At 37.5% G+C, this 12931-nt stretch overlaps 1 protein-coding gene across 3 annotated transcripts in view; it reads right to left on the bottom strand.

Annotated features, from left to right (window-relative positions):
* POLR3B (RNA polymerase III subunit B) overlaps nt 1–12931 on the bottom strand; it is a 136416-nt gene that overhangs the window by 114652 nt on the left and 8833 nt on the right. For all 3 annotated transcript variants that reach the window (XM_003907087.5, XM_021922859.2, XM_009181591.3), the window contains 6 exons: nt 12180–12236; nt 12030–12094; nt 9400–9475; nt 9065–9165; nt 3188–3279; nt 1273–1390 (listed from right to left, as the gene is read on the bottom strand). In XM_003907087.5, the coding sequence (XP_003907136.2) occupies nt 1273–1390; nt 3188–3279; nt 9065–9165; nt 9400–9475; nt 12030–12094; nt 12180–12236 (509 nt within the window). The remainder of the gene's footprint in view (nt 1–1272; nt 1391–3187; nt 3280–9064; nt 9166–9399; nt 9476–12029; nt 12095–12179; nt 12237–12931) is intronic.

Below are 12931 nucleotides of genomic sequence, written 5' to 3'. Positions count from 1 at the left end.
CATAAAGAGGAAATTAAAAAGAAATGAATTTATGTGAGTTTTTAAACTAGTAATTCAACAAAACATACCCACAGTCTTGGTATATAGTAAAGCCAAAAGAAAGGAATATCCTTCTATTGGTATCTGTGTTAGTTATAAAATTTCTAATGGATTTCAAAGCATTTTAAAAGCTCTAATCAACCACATTAGTAACACACACAGATTACCTGCTACTATGCATTGTTACCCACGTTACTTATATTAGCACTAATCTTCTACATAGTCAAACTTTGAAGTATTATCTCAAAATCACATAGGAGGAAACCAAGACTTAGAGAAGTTAAGTAACTGCACGTTCCAGTGCCTCATATCTAGAAAACAAAGGCTTTAGGATTCAAATTCAAATTGAAATTGCCCTGGCTCCAAAGTTTAGATAGTGGGAAGACATGGACTATAGAATTAACTGTATCTGGGTTCAAAGGCTATCTACCCCTTACAGTCAAGGTACCCCTGAGCTTAAGGCCTGTTAGTTGTAAAATGAAGATGTTAACAGTACCACTTATCTTGGAAGACTGAGGTGACAAATAATATATCTAGTATTTTGCCTGGCTGCTGGTAAGTACTCGACGAATGACCATCATTGTTAACTGCCTCTCCATCACAAAGAAAAGTACAGAAACTCTGAGTTAATCAGTTCGTTGTAGGTTATCAAACGGGAAACTACTACACTCTGACATCTTATCTATGCCACAAATCTTTCTATTCCCAGAACTCATTAACCTCCACATTTCAAATTACATGTGAAAATAAAAAGTTACAGAAGCCTCGAAAGGGATACTGTTGTAAAAATGAGTACACTGTGAAAGAGGCTGGTCTAGAAAACTAACAATAGGGTGTTAAGTCCATAATATAGGTCATTTAGTATTAAGGGTCAAATAGTCCCTGATCATACTGCTGCAGGAATACACAAGTAAATGGTAAAAGGCTGAAAAGGAGCATGAAAAACTTAAGAGTGGTTTTATATTTTTTCTCTTTAAAAATCTCCTTTCATGTTCTATAAGCTAAGATAAAATTCAGCTTAAACAGTGACTTTTCAAACGACGTCTCAGACTCCTATCACTGAAATTTTAAAATCAATACCCTATGCTTCCAGACTTTCATAATAAATTGAATGCAGACAGCTTAAATATTACAATGCCTGCTTTTAGAGGTAATAACTGGCTCCCTCTGTATTGAAAGATAGCCATTTAGGACTAATTGAATGACCAATATTTTTTAAGGACACCATCTTACCTGGTAACTGAAGCTCCAACGGCTCCTTTTCTATCAGCCTCCACGATGATCCTGTTCTTAGACAGCTGCTCTTGGATAAGAATAACTTTTTCTACTCCTTTAACAATGAAGTAGCCACCTACCCAAAGGAAACAAGAAAAACTTAATCATTTATTCCTCAACCAGTGTTGATTTAGTAATGGCAAGAATCTTGTGAATCAGATTACCTTTTCTACTGCTTCATGGCACTGGCTAACACTTGATTCAAAGGGGTTTGCTGATTTTATTTTTTGAGAAAGGATCTCCCTCTGTTGCCCAGGTTGGAGTGTAGTGGCACAATCATAGCTCACTGCAACCTTGAACTCCTAACCTCAAGTGATTCGCCCGCCCCAGTCTCCTGAGTAGCTAGGACTATAGGCATGTGCCACCACGCCTAGCTAATTTTTAAATTTCTTCCAACAACAGGGTCTCACTATGCTTCTCAGGCTGACTCGCTGTCTTAAGCCATCCTCCTGCCTCACTCAGCCTCTCAAAGCGCTGGGATCATAGGTATGAGCCATTGTGCCCATCTGATGTTGTTTTATGGACTGAAGATCAGCACATTATTTTATACAAATGAGCTATATTTGTATAAAATCTTGAGGACAGGAGATATATCTTATTGGTCTATGAATCACCAGCCCCTGACATATGTAGAAAGTGAATGAAAAAACAAGTTAAATAAATTAGTTGTCAGAGCTCTTAAGTACAAGTGTAACTGACAATTTTCAATATAAACTGAAATTTACTCTAAGTTTTCTAACAAATCAGTGATAATGGTAGATTAAGATTAGGTTTCCAAATAATATCGCATATTCGAAAAAATTCATGCATCATCATTTATTTTTTTTGCACACAATTCAGAGTAGGATAAAGTAATACTTCATTTTATACCTGCAGAATATAAGCAAAAACAATACAACATATTCGACTTATGCAACATTCTGTTACAGTCTAGTAAAGTCACATTCTTCATTAACTTCTTTCCAAAACTTCTGAGATTCTACAACAATGTAACTTTACAGGAATAAGATTAAAGCAACTATAAGTTCAAATAAATCAATGTGAAATATGAGTTAAAGAATTAAGATAAACGTCCTGTTAAGTTCTAAGTTTGAAATTTTACAAAAGAAATTGCCTAGAAATAGGCACAAAAATAAAACTTTTCAAAATGTAAACAAAAAAATACTTTCATCTTCCCCTGGCTTTACTGCATTTAAAACAGCCTGAAGTGAAATACTTGAGCCTGAAGTGAGATACTTGATTTTTTTCAACGAGGCAAGGCCAGTAACTTTGGAAGATTATTCTTGAATTTTTAGGCATACCAAAAGAAACTGCTGGGCAAAGATAGAAAAGACTGACAAATCATGGCAATAAACAAGAATGTGGCATATTAAAGTCTTAAGTCTGAAATAAAAGAAGAAACAGTATGTCTTTGAGAAATATAGACTAATAGGGCTGGGCACAGTGGTTCACGCCTGTAATCTCAGCATTTGGGGAAGCTAAGGTGGATGAGTCCAGGAGATCAGCCAGGATGACATAGCAAAACACCATCTCTACTAAAAATACAACAATGAGCTGGGCATGGTGGCACAAGCCTGTAGTCCCAGCTGTTTGTGAAGCTGAGGTGGGAGGACTGCTTGAGATCACACCACTGCACTCCAGCTTAGGTGACAGAGTGAGAGACTGTCTCGAAAAAAAAAAAGAAAAAAAAAAGAAATACAGACTAATAGCATAAAGCTAGATAAAGCTAGAGACAAATTTCTGGGTGTTTTGTGAACAAGTTCATTATAAAGTAGAAAAGTTGGCACTGTTTTTGAGATAAAATGTTAAAACAACAGCAGCAGCAGAATAAAAGAATAAGGAAAGTGGGGCAAATCCAAGACTTCACACATACCTGGATCTAAAGGACATTCATTCAGTTTGGCAAATTCTGCTGGCGTTTTTCCAGTAAGAACACAGTTTGAACTACGTAGCATTATGGGCATTCTGTATAAAATAAAACAAAAGAAAATATCACATGTAGGCTGTCAATGGTAAAAGCTGCAAAAAATACAAAACATGCAGTGCACACCACCTCACCAAGGGTCTGTCTATGCACTATGTTAGAAAAGGCAGAGAAATAGCAACTGCATGGAAGCCAAGCAAAACGAAGTATTTTCTCAGGCATGCTGCTCGTCTAGTACAGATGATAAAAACTCAGGCTGGGTGCAGAGGCTCATGCCTGTAATCCCAGCACTTTGGGAGGCCAAGGTGGGTGGATCATATGAGGCCAGGAGTTCAAGAGCAGCCTGGTCAACATGGTGAAACCCCATCTCTACTAAAAATACAAAAAATTAGCTGGGTGTGGTGGTGTGTGCCTGTAGTCCCAGCTACTCAGGAGGCTGAGACAGGAGAATCGCTTGAACTTGGAGGTGGAAGTTGCCATGAGCCGGGATCGCGCCACTGCACTCCAGAACGAGGCTCTCTTAAAAAACAAAACAAAAAACCAAAAACCTCAAATGTTTGGTTTAAACTTTGCGTACAGCTTTAGTGAGAGTCAGAAATGACAGCAATACTTCCTTCATGGAAGACAAAGTGATTCTCATCAGTTACTTGGCAATAGCATGACGCATCCAAGTGTAAGGAACAACAGGCTATGAAAACTAACCAGGCGGTCTGGAAAAAGAACTAAGCAAAACTTACTAGAAATGGAAATTTTAAGCACTGACTTAAAGATGTAGAAATAGGTTGGATAATAACAGATTTGATATTGCTGAAGATATAATTACTGGGCTGGAAAAGACATCTGAAGAAATTACTGAGAATGTATCTCAGAAAGACATAGAGATGGAAGATATGAAAGAGAGTTTAAGAGTCAGGGAACGATAGAGAGAGAGTGACTAATAAACATCTAATCAGACTTCTAGATGGCAAAAATACACAGAATGGGTGAGAAGTCCTATTCAAAGAGATAATAGCTGTAAAGTTTTAAAGATACATGAAAGACACAAATCCTCACAGTAACACCTGCACAAGATAATAAAAAGAAAGCTACACCTAAGCATATCACAGATACTAAACACCAAAATTAGAGATCAGATTTAAAACCCAGACAGAAAAAAAGGGAGGCTACCAAAAAGGAAAGGATACACAATAACTTCACAACAATCAATGACACAGAGCAATGTGCTCAAAGTGCTCAGAGAAAGTAACTGCCAACCTCAATTTGTGTATTCTGCTAAGTATTCACTCAGAATGAGGTCAATATAAAGATATTTCCAGACAAAAACTGAGAGAAGTTACTAATGTACTAATAGGCCCTCACTAATAAATTTGTAAAAAAAATTCATCTTCAGGAAGATGGAAAATGAACACTAACCAAAAGTCTGACGTGTAAAAATATTCAGTGAGCAAAGAAAATGGAAACTAACATGTGCGGATATAAACAAATATGAACTTCGTAAGACAATAACAATTTCTAATTCATAGGTTAAAAAACATGACAGGGAGGCCGGGCGCAGTGGCTCACGCCTGTAATCCCAGCACTTTGGGAGGCCGAGGCGGGCAGATAACAAGGTCAAGGGAATCAAGACCACCCTGGCCAACGTGGTGAAACTCCGTCTCTACTAAAAATATAAAAAATGTTGGCTGGGTGTGGTGGCGCGCGGCTGTAGTCCCAGGTACTCAGGAGGATGGGGCAGGAGGATCACTTGAACCTGGGAGGCGGAGGGTGCAATGAGCCAAGATCGCGCCACTACACTCCAGCCTGGGCAACAGAGTGAGACTCCATCTCAAAAAAAAAAAAACATGCCACGAATGGTGGCTCATGCCTGCAATTCCCAATGCTTTGGGAGACCAAGGTGGGTGGATCACTTGAGCCCAGGAGCTCGAGACCAGCCTGGATGACATGGCAAAACCCTGTCTCTACAAAAAATACAAAAATTAGCCAGGTGTGGTGGTGCACTTACAGTCCCAGCTACCGGGGAGGTTGGAGGTGGGAGGATCACTTGAGCCCAGGAGGTTAAGGCTGCAGTGAGCCTCAATGAGTACACTCAATGAGTGTACCACTGCACTCCTGCCTGGGTAACAGAGTGAGACCGTCTCAAAAAGACCAAAACAAAACAAGATAGAACAAAAATTTGGTACAACAAAAGCATATAAGTCAAAGTGATTGATTTGATCCAACTTAAAAGCTTTGTAAAGTCTTTGTTCTTGCCAGGAGGAGAATAAAGATATTGTTTATTTTTAAACTTTGTTAAGTATACATTTCAAAATTTCTAAGATAAACATAAACAATCAGATATACTGTATATGACTTTTAAATCAATTGGGGAAGGGTGAGAAAAAAAATCTTCCATTATCCAAAAACAAAAATGGAAAAAACTTGAAACATGAAAAGCTAGACAGCTTTAAAATATAGAATAAGTTGACAGATATACATTCAAATATATATGTATATATGTATGTATATATATAACAAATATAATTGAACTAAATTCTCAAGACAATTTTTTTAAAAATGTAGCCATATGCAGTTTACTTCAACTAAACTCAAAACGTAAGGACATTTAAGAGATTTTTTTTTGAGATGGAGTCTCGCTCTATTGCCCAGGCCAGAGTACAGTGGCACAATCTCGGCTCACTGCAACCTCTGCCTTCCGGGTTCAAGCAATTCTCATGCCTCAGTCTCTCAAGTAGCTGGGATTACAGATGTGCACCACCGCGCCCAGCTAATTTTTGTATTTTTGGTAGAGGCGGGGTTTCACCATGTTGGCCAGGCTGGTCTCGAACTCCCAACCTCAGGTGATCTGCCCGCCTCAGCTTCCTAAAGTGCTGGGATTACAGGTGTGAGCCACTGTGCCCAGCCCATATAAAAGATTAAACAGACAATAATTTCTTTAATGATATGCCAGAAATATAACCAAAAGAAAGCAAACGTGGCTATGCTAAGAGCAGACAAAATAAGATTCAAGGCAAAGAATATTACAAGAGATAAAGAAGATAAATGTATAATAATCAAAGGTTCAATTTACTAGGAAGACTTAACAATTCTAAACTTCTATGCACCTAATATCATAGCTTCAAAAAAGCAAAAATACACAAAACCATAAAGAAAATGGACAAATCCACCACCAGAGGGAGATTTTAACATACCTACTGTAGTAACTGATAGAACAAACAAATCAAAAAGCAATGCAGATACAAAACATCTAAACAACACAATTAACAAGTCTGATCTGAAGGAAAAACACAGACAATGGCACAAAACAACTGGAGGAACACCCCTTGTTTCCAAACAAACACGAAACATTTATAGAAACAGGTCTCTACAAAGCTCCAAAAATTGACATAAAGCACCAATTGGGAAATCTTAAGTCTTCAAAATAACTTACGTTCAAAAGGAAATAGTAATGGGAAGATAGAAATAAGAATATTGTCATTTTACATCAAGGGAAATGAACACACTGACTAAAGTTATGTAATACGACATGAAGATATAAGAATATTACAGTTACTACAGTAACCAAAAAGAGAATTAAAAACACGAAGGAAAATTTGGAAGAGGAAGGGAGAAGCAAAGTAGGTGACACAGGTAAGCTAAGCCACATCCCATATATCAGGAGGCAAAACATAATGTTTACAGTTAATGTATCAAGAAATAGAGGTCAAAGCATCACATTTAAAGTTACGGATATTGGCCATGCACGGTAGCTCATGCCTGTAATCTCAGCACTTTGGAAGGCCGAGGCGAGTGGATCACATGAGGTCAGGGGTTTGTGACCAGCCTAACTAACATGGTGAAACCCGTCTCTACTAAAAATAAGAAAAAATTAGCCAGGTGTGGTGGCAGGCACCTGTAATCCCAGCTACTCAGGAGGTAGAGGTGAGTGAATCACTTGAACCTGGCGGGCGGAGGCTATAGAGAGCAGAGATCATGCCACTGTACTCCAGCCTGGGCAACAGAGTGCGACTCCGTCTCAAAAAAAAACAAACAACCCCGCCCCCTGCAACACACACACACACAAAATAAAGTTATGGATGTAATAACCCCCAGAAAAAATAACAGAAATAGTCATGAAGTTGGGAATGGGATGAAAGGTGAGGAAGGGGAGGGAGGTTACTGTTTTGAATCAAATGTTTTTATGTACTGCTTGATTTCTAACCAAGCACAACTATAATTTGGATTAAACTAAAATCTTTTTACTCCAAAAAATAAATGAGATTCTATATGTAATTTAGATAATGCATAGTACACATAAGCATTCTAATGACTAGAGGTCATTTTTATGAATGCGGGGCTACCAAACAACACTGCCTATCACAGTATGGCACGAAGCAGGTATTCAACAAATGCTAGTTACATGGCCCCTCTTTAAACCAGGATTTAAACCATCAATCTTACGAATTTATGTTTTCCTCCAGTCTCTCTTGCCTTTTCTTCACAACAATATAGTTCATAATTTAGCTATGGTCCAAAATTTAACTGGATACTAGTATGGTCCATATATAAGAAAGAGAGACGTTCTCATCTTAACGCTGATAGGCCAGGTGCGGTGGCTCACACCTGTAATCCCCGCACTCTGAGAAGCCAAGGCGGGCAGATCGCCTGAGGTCAGGAGTTCAAGACTAGCCTGGCCAACATGGCGAAACCCCATCTCTATTAAAAAATACAAAAATTAGCTAAGTATAGTGGCACACGCCTATAATCCCAGCTACTCAGGAGGCTTACGCTGGCTAATTACTTGAACCCAGGAGGCAGAGGTTGCAGTGAGCCGAGATCACGCCACTGCACTCCAGCCTCGGTAACAGAGTAAGATTCCATCTCAAAAAAACAAAAACAAAATCAAGAACAAAAACCCTGATAGCAGTCCTGCTAAAACCAAGGTGAATATTTTAATGTCTTACTTATTTTTCTAATTGAAGAATGAGGAGAGAAACAATACAAATTACCCCTTCCTTTGAGGGAACTGTAGGAGAAGGATTTGTTAAACCTGCATGTTCCCATAAAACTCTGGACTTCTAGACCCCTTACCAGATGGTGCCATAATTACATATGCCAGTCTTCCCTGACAGCTGTGAATGAAGGTAGCCAATAGGAACTGTATTTTGTGTATCTTTTACTCACCTAAGTACTCAGCATCATACATAAAAAGTGATAGGCAGTTGGTATATATTTATTGAACAAATGGATGTTTGTTCAAAAGTGCTCTTAGCACTTTTGAGAGGGGGAAATACACTTGAACAGAAATTATGTGGACTAAGTTTAAAGTCTAATATCATTATTCACCTCATAATATTGTGGGTTTTGTCCATTTCTAAAAGGAGAGTCAATGTATTTCCCTAATCAGGAAAGGCAGATTGCAAAAACGCAAGTGGATGCTATCATTTCCAAACTTGTACCAGGCAAGTAAGTAATTTCTCCCTTAAATACTTGTAGATGAGAAAAAGTTAAATTCCAGGAAAACTCAATCTCAGAATATACCTGGAATCCACCAAGGCCTGTCCAGGAGAGTTCACGGAAATGCTATCGTACCTAGTGTTTCCCTAGCAGCTTAGAGTTACAGTAGGAAAGGGAAACATTTTCCTCAACTTTTTAGAAAAGGTTTTACAATTAATAAATGGTAACCACCACGACTATATGCTGGACATTATTCTAAGTGCTTTACACATGTTGACTCATTGGACCTATGAAATAGGCAGCATTTCTTGCATTTTTCAGATGAGGAAATGGGGTCACATCATGGGGCTGGAATCCAGGCAGTATGGCTCTAATACAGATGTCATTTCTCACCTGCCGATGGGTAAGGCATTGCGGATGATCCTCTGGCTGCCTCGGGTATATTCAATATCCACTGTAATAGGGGCAGAGTATGTCATGTCTCTCAAACGGCACTGAAAGAGAATCAGGAATTTGATAGTTACTGCTCCTTCTCTCTGCAACAGGGTCCTGACCACTTCAAAGTGCTCCTTCTGTAGTAGAAGTATGGCCCACATTGAACTTTAATCCTTTTTTCTCAAAAGAATGTCCCCCCCATCTCGTTTTTAAATGATCTTTTAAGAGTATATATTAAGGGCACACTCTGAGTTAAAGCAAACAAGTCCAATTAAAGTAAGGTTCATAATTACCTCATGAGGGGACACTGGTCTAGTTACATTGAAGCTTTCTTCAACATCAGGAAGCCCAACGTAGATATTAAGATATCTGAAAAGCAAATTAGTGTATGAATTATACTTCTTCAAAGATCATAAAAGCAAACAAGCTATTTTCCTTCCAAATACAAAGATTATGTTTTGATATATGCTTATCTTGCTAAGGACAATAAATTAAATATTAAAATTGGAGATCTTCTTGAAGTGATAGTACATACAGCTTTACAAAGAAGGGAAATATTATCAAAGTATCTTTTAAAGAATATTACAAATCTCTTTACAAAAATACTGGACATACAGCTCCCTAAAAACAATACTTAATGAAAGAGCAAAGTGCAAAGAGTACTGATGATATGCTATCATTTGTAAAAGAAAGAAGAGGCCATAAAGGCAAAAAAATAAATACGCTCATGTGTGCAAAAGAAGGATAAAAAGGATAAAGCGAAAACTAATGAGAACGGTTACCTATGGAGAGTGGCCGGGAACAGGGTGGAAAGAACTGGAAGTGGAACAACTGTTTTCTGAATATACTTTTTTGTGCAAGTCTAACTCTTAAATCATAATGTTTCACATACTGAAAAAATAAAGAAAAGAACTAAAGTAAGTAACCCTGGGAGACAATATTGTGACTGGACATTGAGAGGCTAAAGGTAAAAAGGACAGTGCACAGATTTTATACTCTAGTAAATTTTATCTCACAGAGATATGAGTTAACAATTCTGAAACTTTATGTATAGTCTAGGATTGAAAAAAAAATTTTTTTTAATATTGCAGATAATGGGAGCCAGATTTCTCATTATTGGGATAAAAGTTAAGGAAAGGAAAAAGGTTAGAATGAGTCCTGCAGTGCTGAACTGAAACTGGAGGTATCAGTCTGCATGGTTTTTAATATATGTAAAAATGGATAGGATAAAGAAATATAGATGTGTCTGCATGTATGTGCTCATATACATACACATATTTCTGAGCTCTGCCTGCTGAAATCTTAGTGTTCATATCTTGGATTCTAAGGACTATTTTCCAACAAAAGGGAGACTCTGGGGCTCCTTGATTCCAAATCTAGGACAGGGGCATACCAGATGAACTACATCTTACAGTGTGAGAAAGCAAAGGAGTGCTCAAAAAATAATGGTGGCATCATGAAAGGACACAGGAGTCAATCTGAAGGGTCTCCCTATGGTCAAAGCTGAAACAGTCTGAACAACAGAAAAATGACAGTACTGGATACATATATGATAGTACTCACAGAATAAAATAAAACATCCATGAGTCCAAATTGATATAAATTAATAATATAGAGAGATAAGTGAGGGGAAGAGGAAACTATTCCGTATAGAATTCCAGTATCAATGCAGAAGGAATGATAGAAATAAAGGTTCACCCTTAGGTAAGCCCACAATAATAACTGTTATAGGTAAGAATCATCAATGTATGCCAAAATTATTGGTGAAATTATGATAAGAAAGGGTAGTTGCATAGTCTCAAAGAATCTCCCTATAAGATACTTATTAACTAAAAAAGGAAAAATAGTAACTTTTCAGTGGAGAAATCTGGAAGATTCTACCTTAACCAAGTGAACAAAGTTAAAATCATCAGTAATAAAACATACTGGCATCTGTAACCCCAATATGAATCAGTGAGAACACAAAACATTGCTTCTGTGGTATTCTTGCCAAAAAAGTAAAACCCAATCTAATAATGATCACATGTCATACAAACTCAAATTAAAGGAACTTCTACAAATACTGACTAGATTGTTCAAAAGTGTCAATGTCATGAAAGACCAAGAAAGATTGAGGGACTGTCAAAAATTGAGGAGACTAAGGATACAAGACAACTAAACATAACATGGAGCTCTGGACTGATTCCTACACCAGAAAAAGAACATTTGTGAGAAAACATCAAATAAGGTCTACAGATTAGTAGACCACATCATATCAGTGCTGACTTCCTGGTTTTGATCATTGTGCTATGGTTATGTAAGATGTTAATATCAGTGAAGGCTTGGTGAAGAATATTGAAGAACTCTTTGTACTATTTTTGCAGTTTTTCTTTTAAGCTTAACATTATTTCAAAATAAAAATTTAAATATATAAAATCTAATAGTTTCAAAAATTTCCCAACCATAACTCATTATAATTTGCCAGTTAAAAATTTAATTTGAGCACTTTATAGTTAATAAAAGACAATGATTTATTTTTTCTTTTTTTTTTTTTGAGTCGGAGTCTTGCTCTGTCGCCCGAGTTGGAGTGCAGTGGCAGTCTCAGCTCACTGCAATCTCCCTGTCCCAGATTCAAGTGATTCTCTGGCCTCAGCCTCCTGACTATCTGGAATTACAGATGTGTACCACCACGCCTGGCTAATTTTGTATTTTTAGTAGAGACAGGGTTTAACCATGTTGGCCAGGCTGGTCTCGAACTCCTGACCCCAGGTGATCTGCCCACCTTGGCCTCCCAAAGTGCTGGGTATTACAGGCATAAGCCACCGCGCCTGGCCAAGACGATGATTTTAAAAGAGTTTTGATAGCAACTTCACTCACTTTAAAAAATGTTAGATGTAACCCACATAGATCTAACATAGCAAATTAAGAATAGTTGGTTCCTTACTTTAAGTACCACATAGGGTCAGCATCACTTGTAACCTTTTCATTGGCTTTCATTATTTTCTTTATCTGCAGTGGAAAATGCAACATTAGTAAAGACTCTGGCTTCCAATTAATCCTTAGTTTATGTCTATTTCTAATGTCTGATGCTTACCTCTACATTAATGAAATAGTTAAATGAATCTATATGCTGTTTCACAAGGCCTTTCACCTAAACAAATAGAAAGTAAACAGGTTAGCAACAAAATAATAAATCATATAATGGAATCTAATAATAGGTGAACATCAAATTTTTATCAAAACCAAAGTGAGAAAAAAAATCCATGAATTTTATTTAGTAAATTTTTTCATTAGTGTGTTCTCATTCCATTTCTGCATCATCTTACTAGTATATCCTCGAGAGTTTTCCTCCTTGAGAAGCAATCTGACTTTTGGAAATCAAAATATGAGTATGTGAATATATGGTCATGTGCCACATAACACTTCATTCAACTATGGAGCATATATCTGACAACAGTCCTATAAAGATTATAACGGAGCTGAAAAATTCCTATCGCCTGATGACTTACGACTTGATTTGATTTCATAGCGTGTATTTCTGAAAAGAGTGACCCCCTCCTCAAGAAGAGCCTCCGGCGGGCCCCTCAGGAAGTATTCTAGAAGTAAGCATTGTTATCCTAGAAGATGATAGCTCCATGTGTGTTATTGTCCATAAAGACCCTCCAGTGGGACAAGGCACGAAGGTGGAAGACAGTGATACTGATGATTCTGGCCCGGGCTAATGTGTCTATTTGTATCTTAGTTTTTAACAAAAAAAAAAAAAAATTTTTTTTGAAGACAGAGTCTCGCTGTATTGCCCAGGCTGGAGTACAATGGCGCGATCTTGGCTCACTGCAACGTCCGCCT

Source organism: Papio anubis, chromosome 9 (genome assembly GCF_008728515.1).
Source record: "Papio anubis isolate 15944 chromosome 9, Panubis1.0, whole genome shotgun sequence".
In the NCBI taxonomy this organism is placed as follows: Eukaryota; Metazoa; Chordata; class Mammalia; order Primates; family Cercopithecidae; genus Papio; species Papio anubis.
The sequence above is the reverse complement of the archived record's forward strand: the minus strand, read 5'-3'. Positions and strand labels throughout refer to the sequence as shown.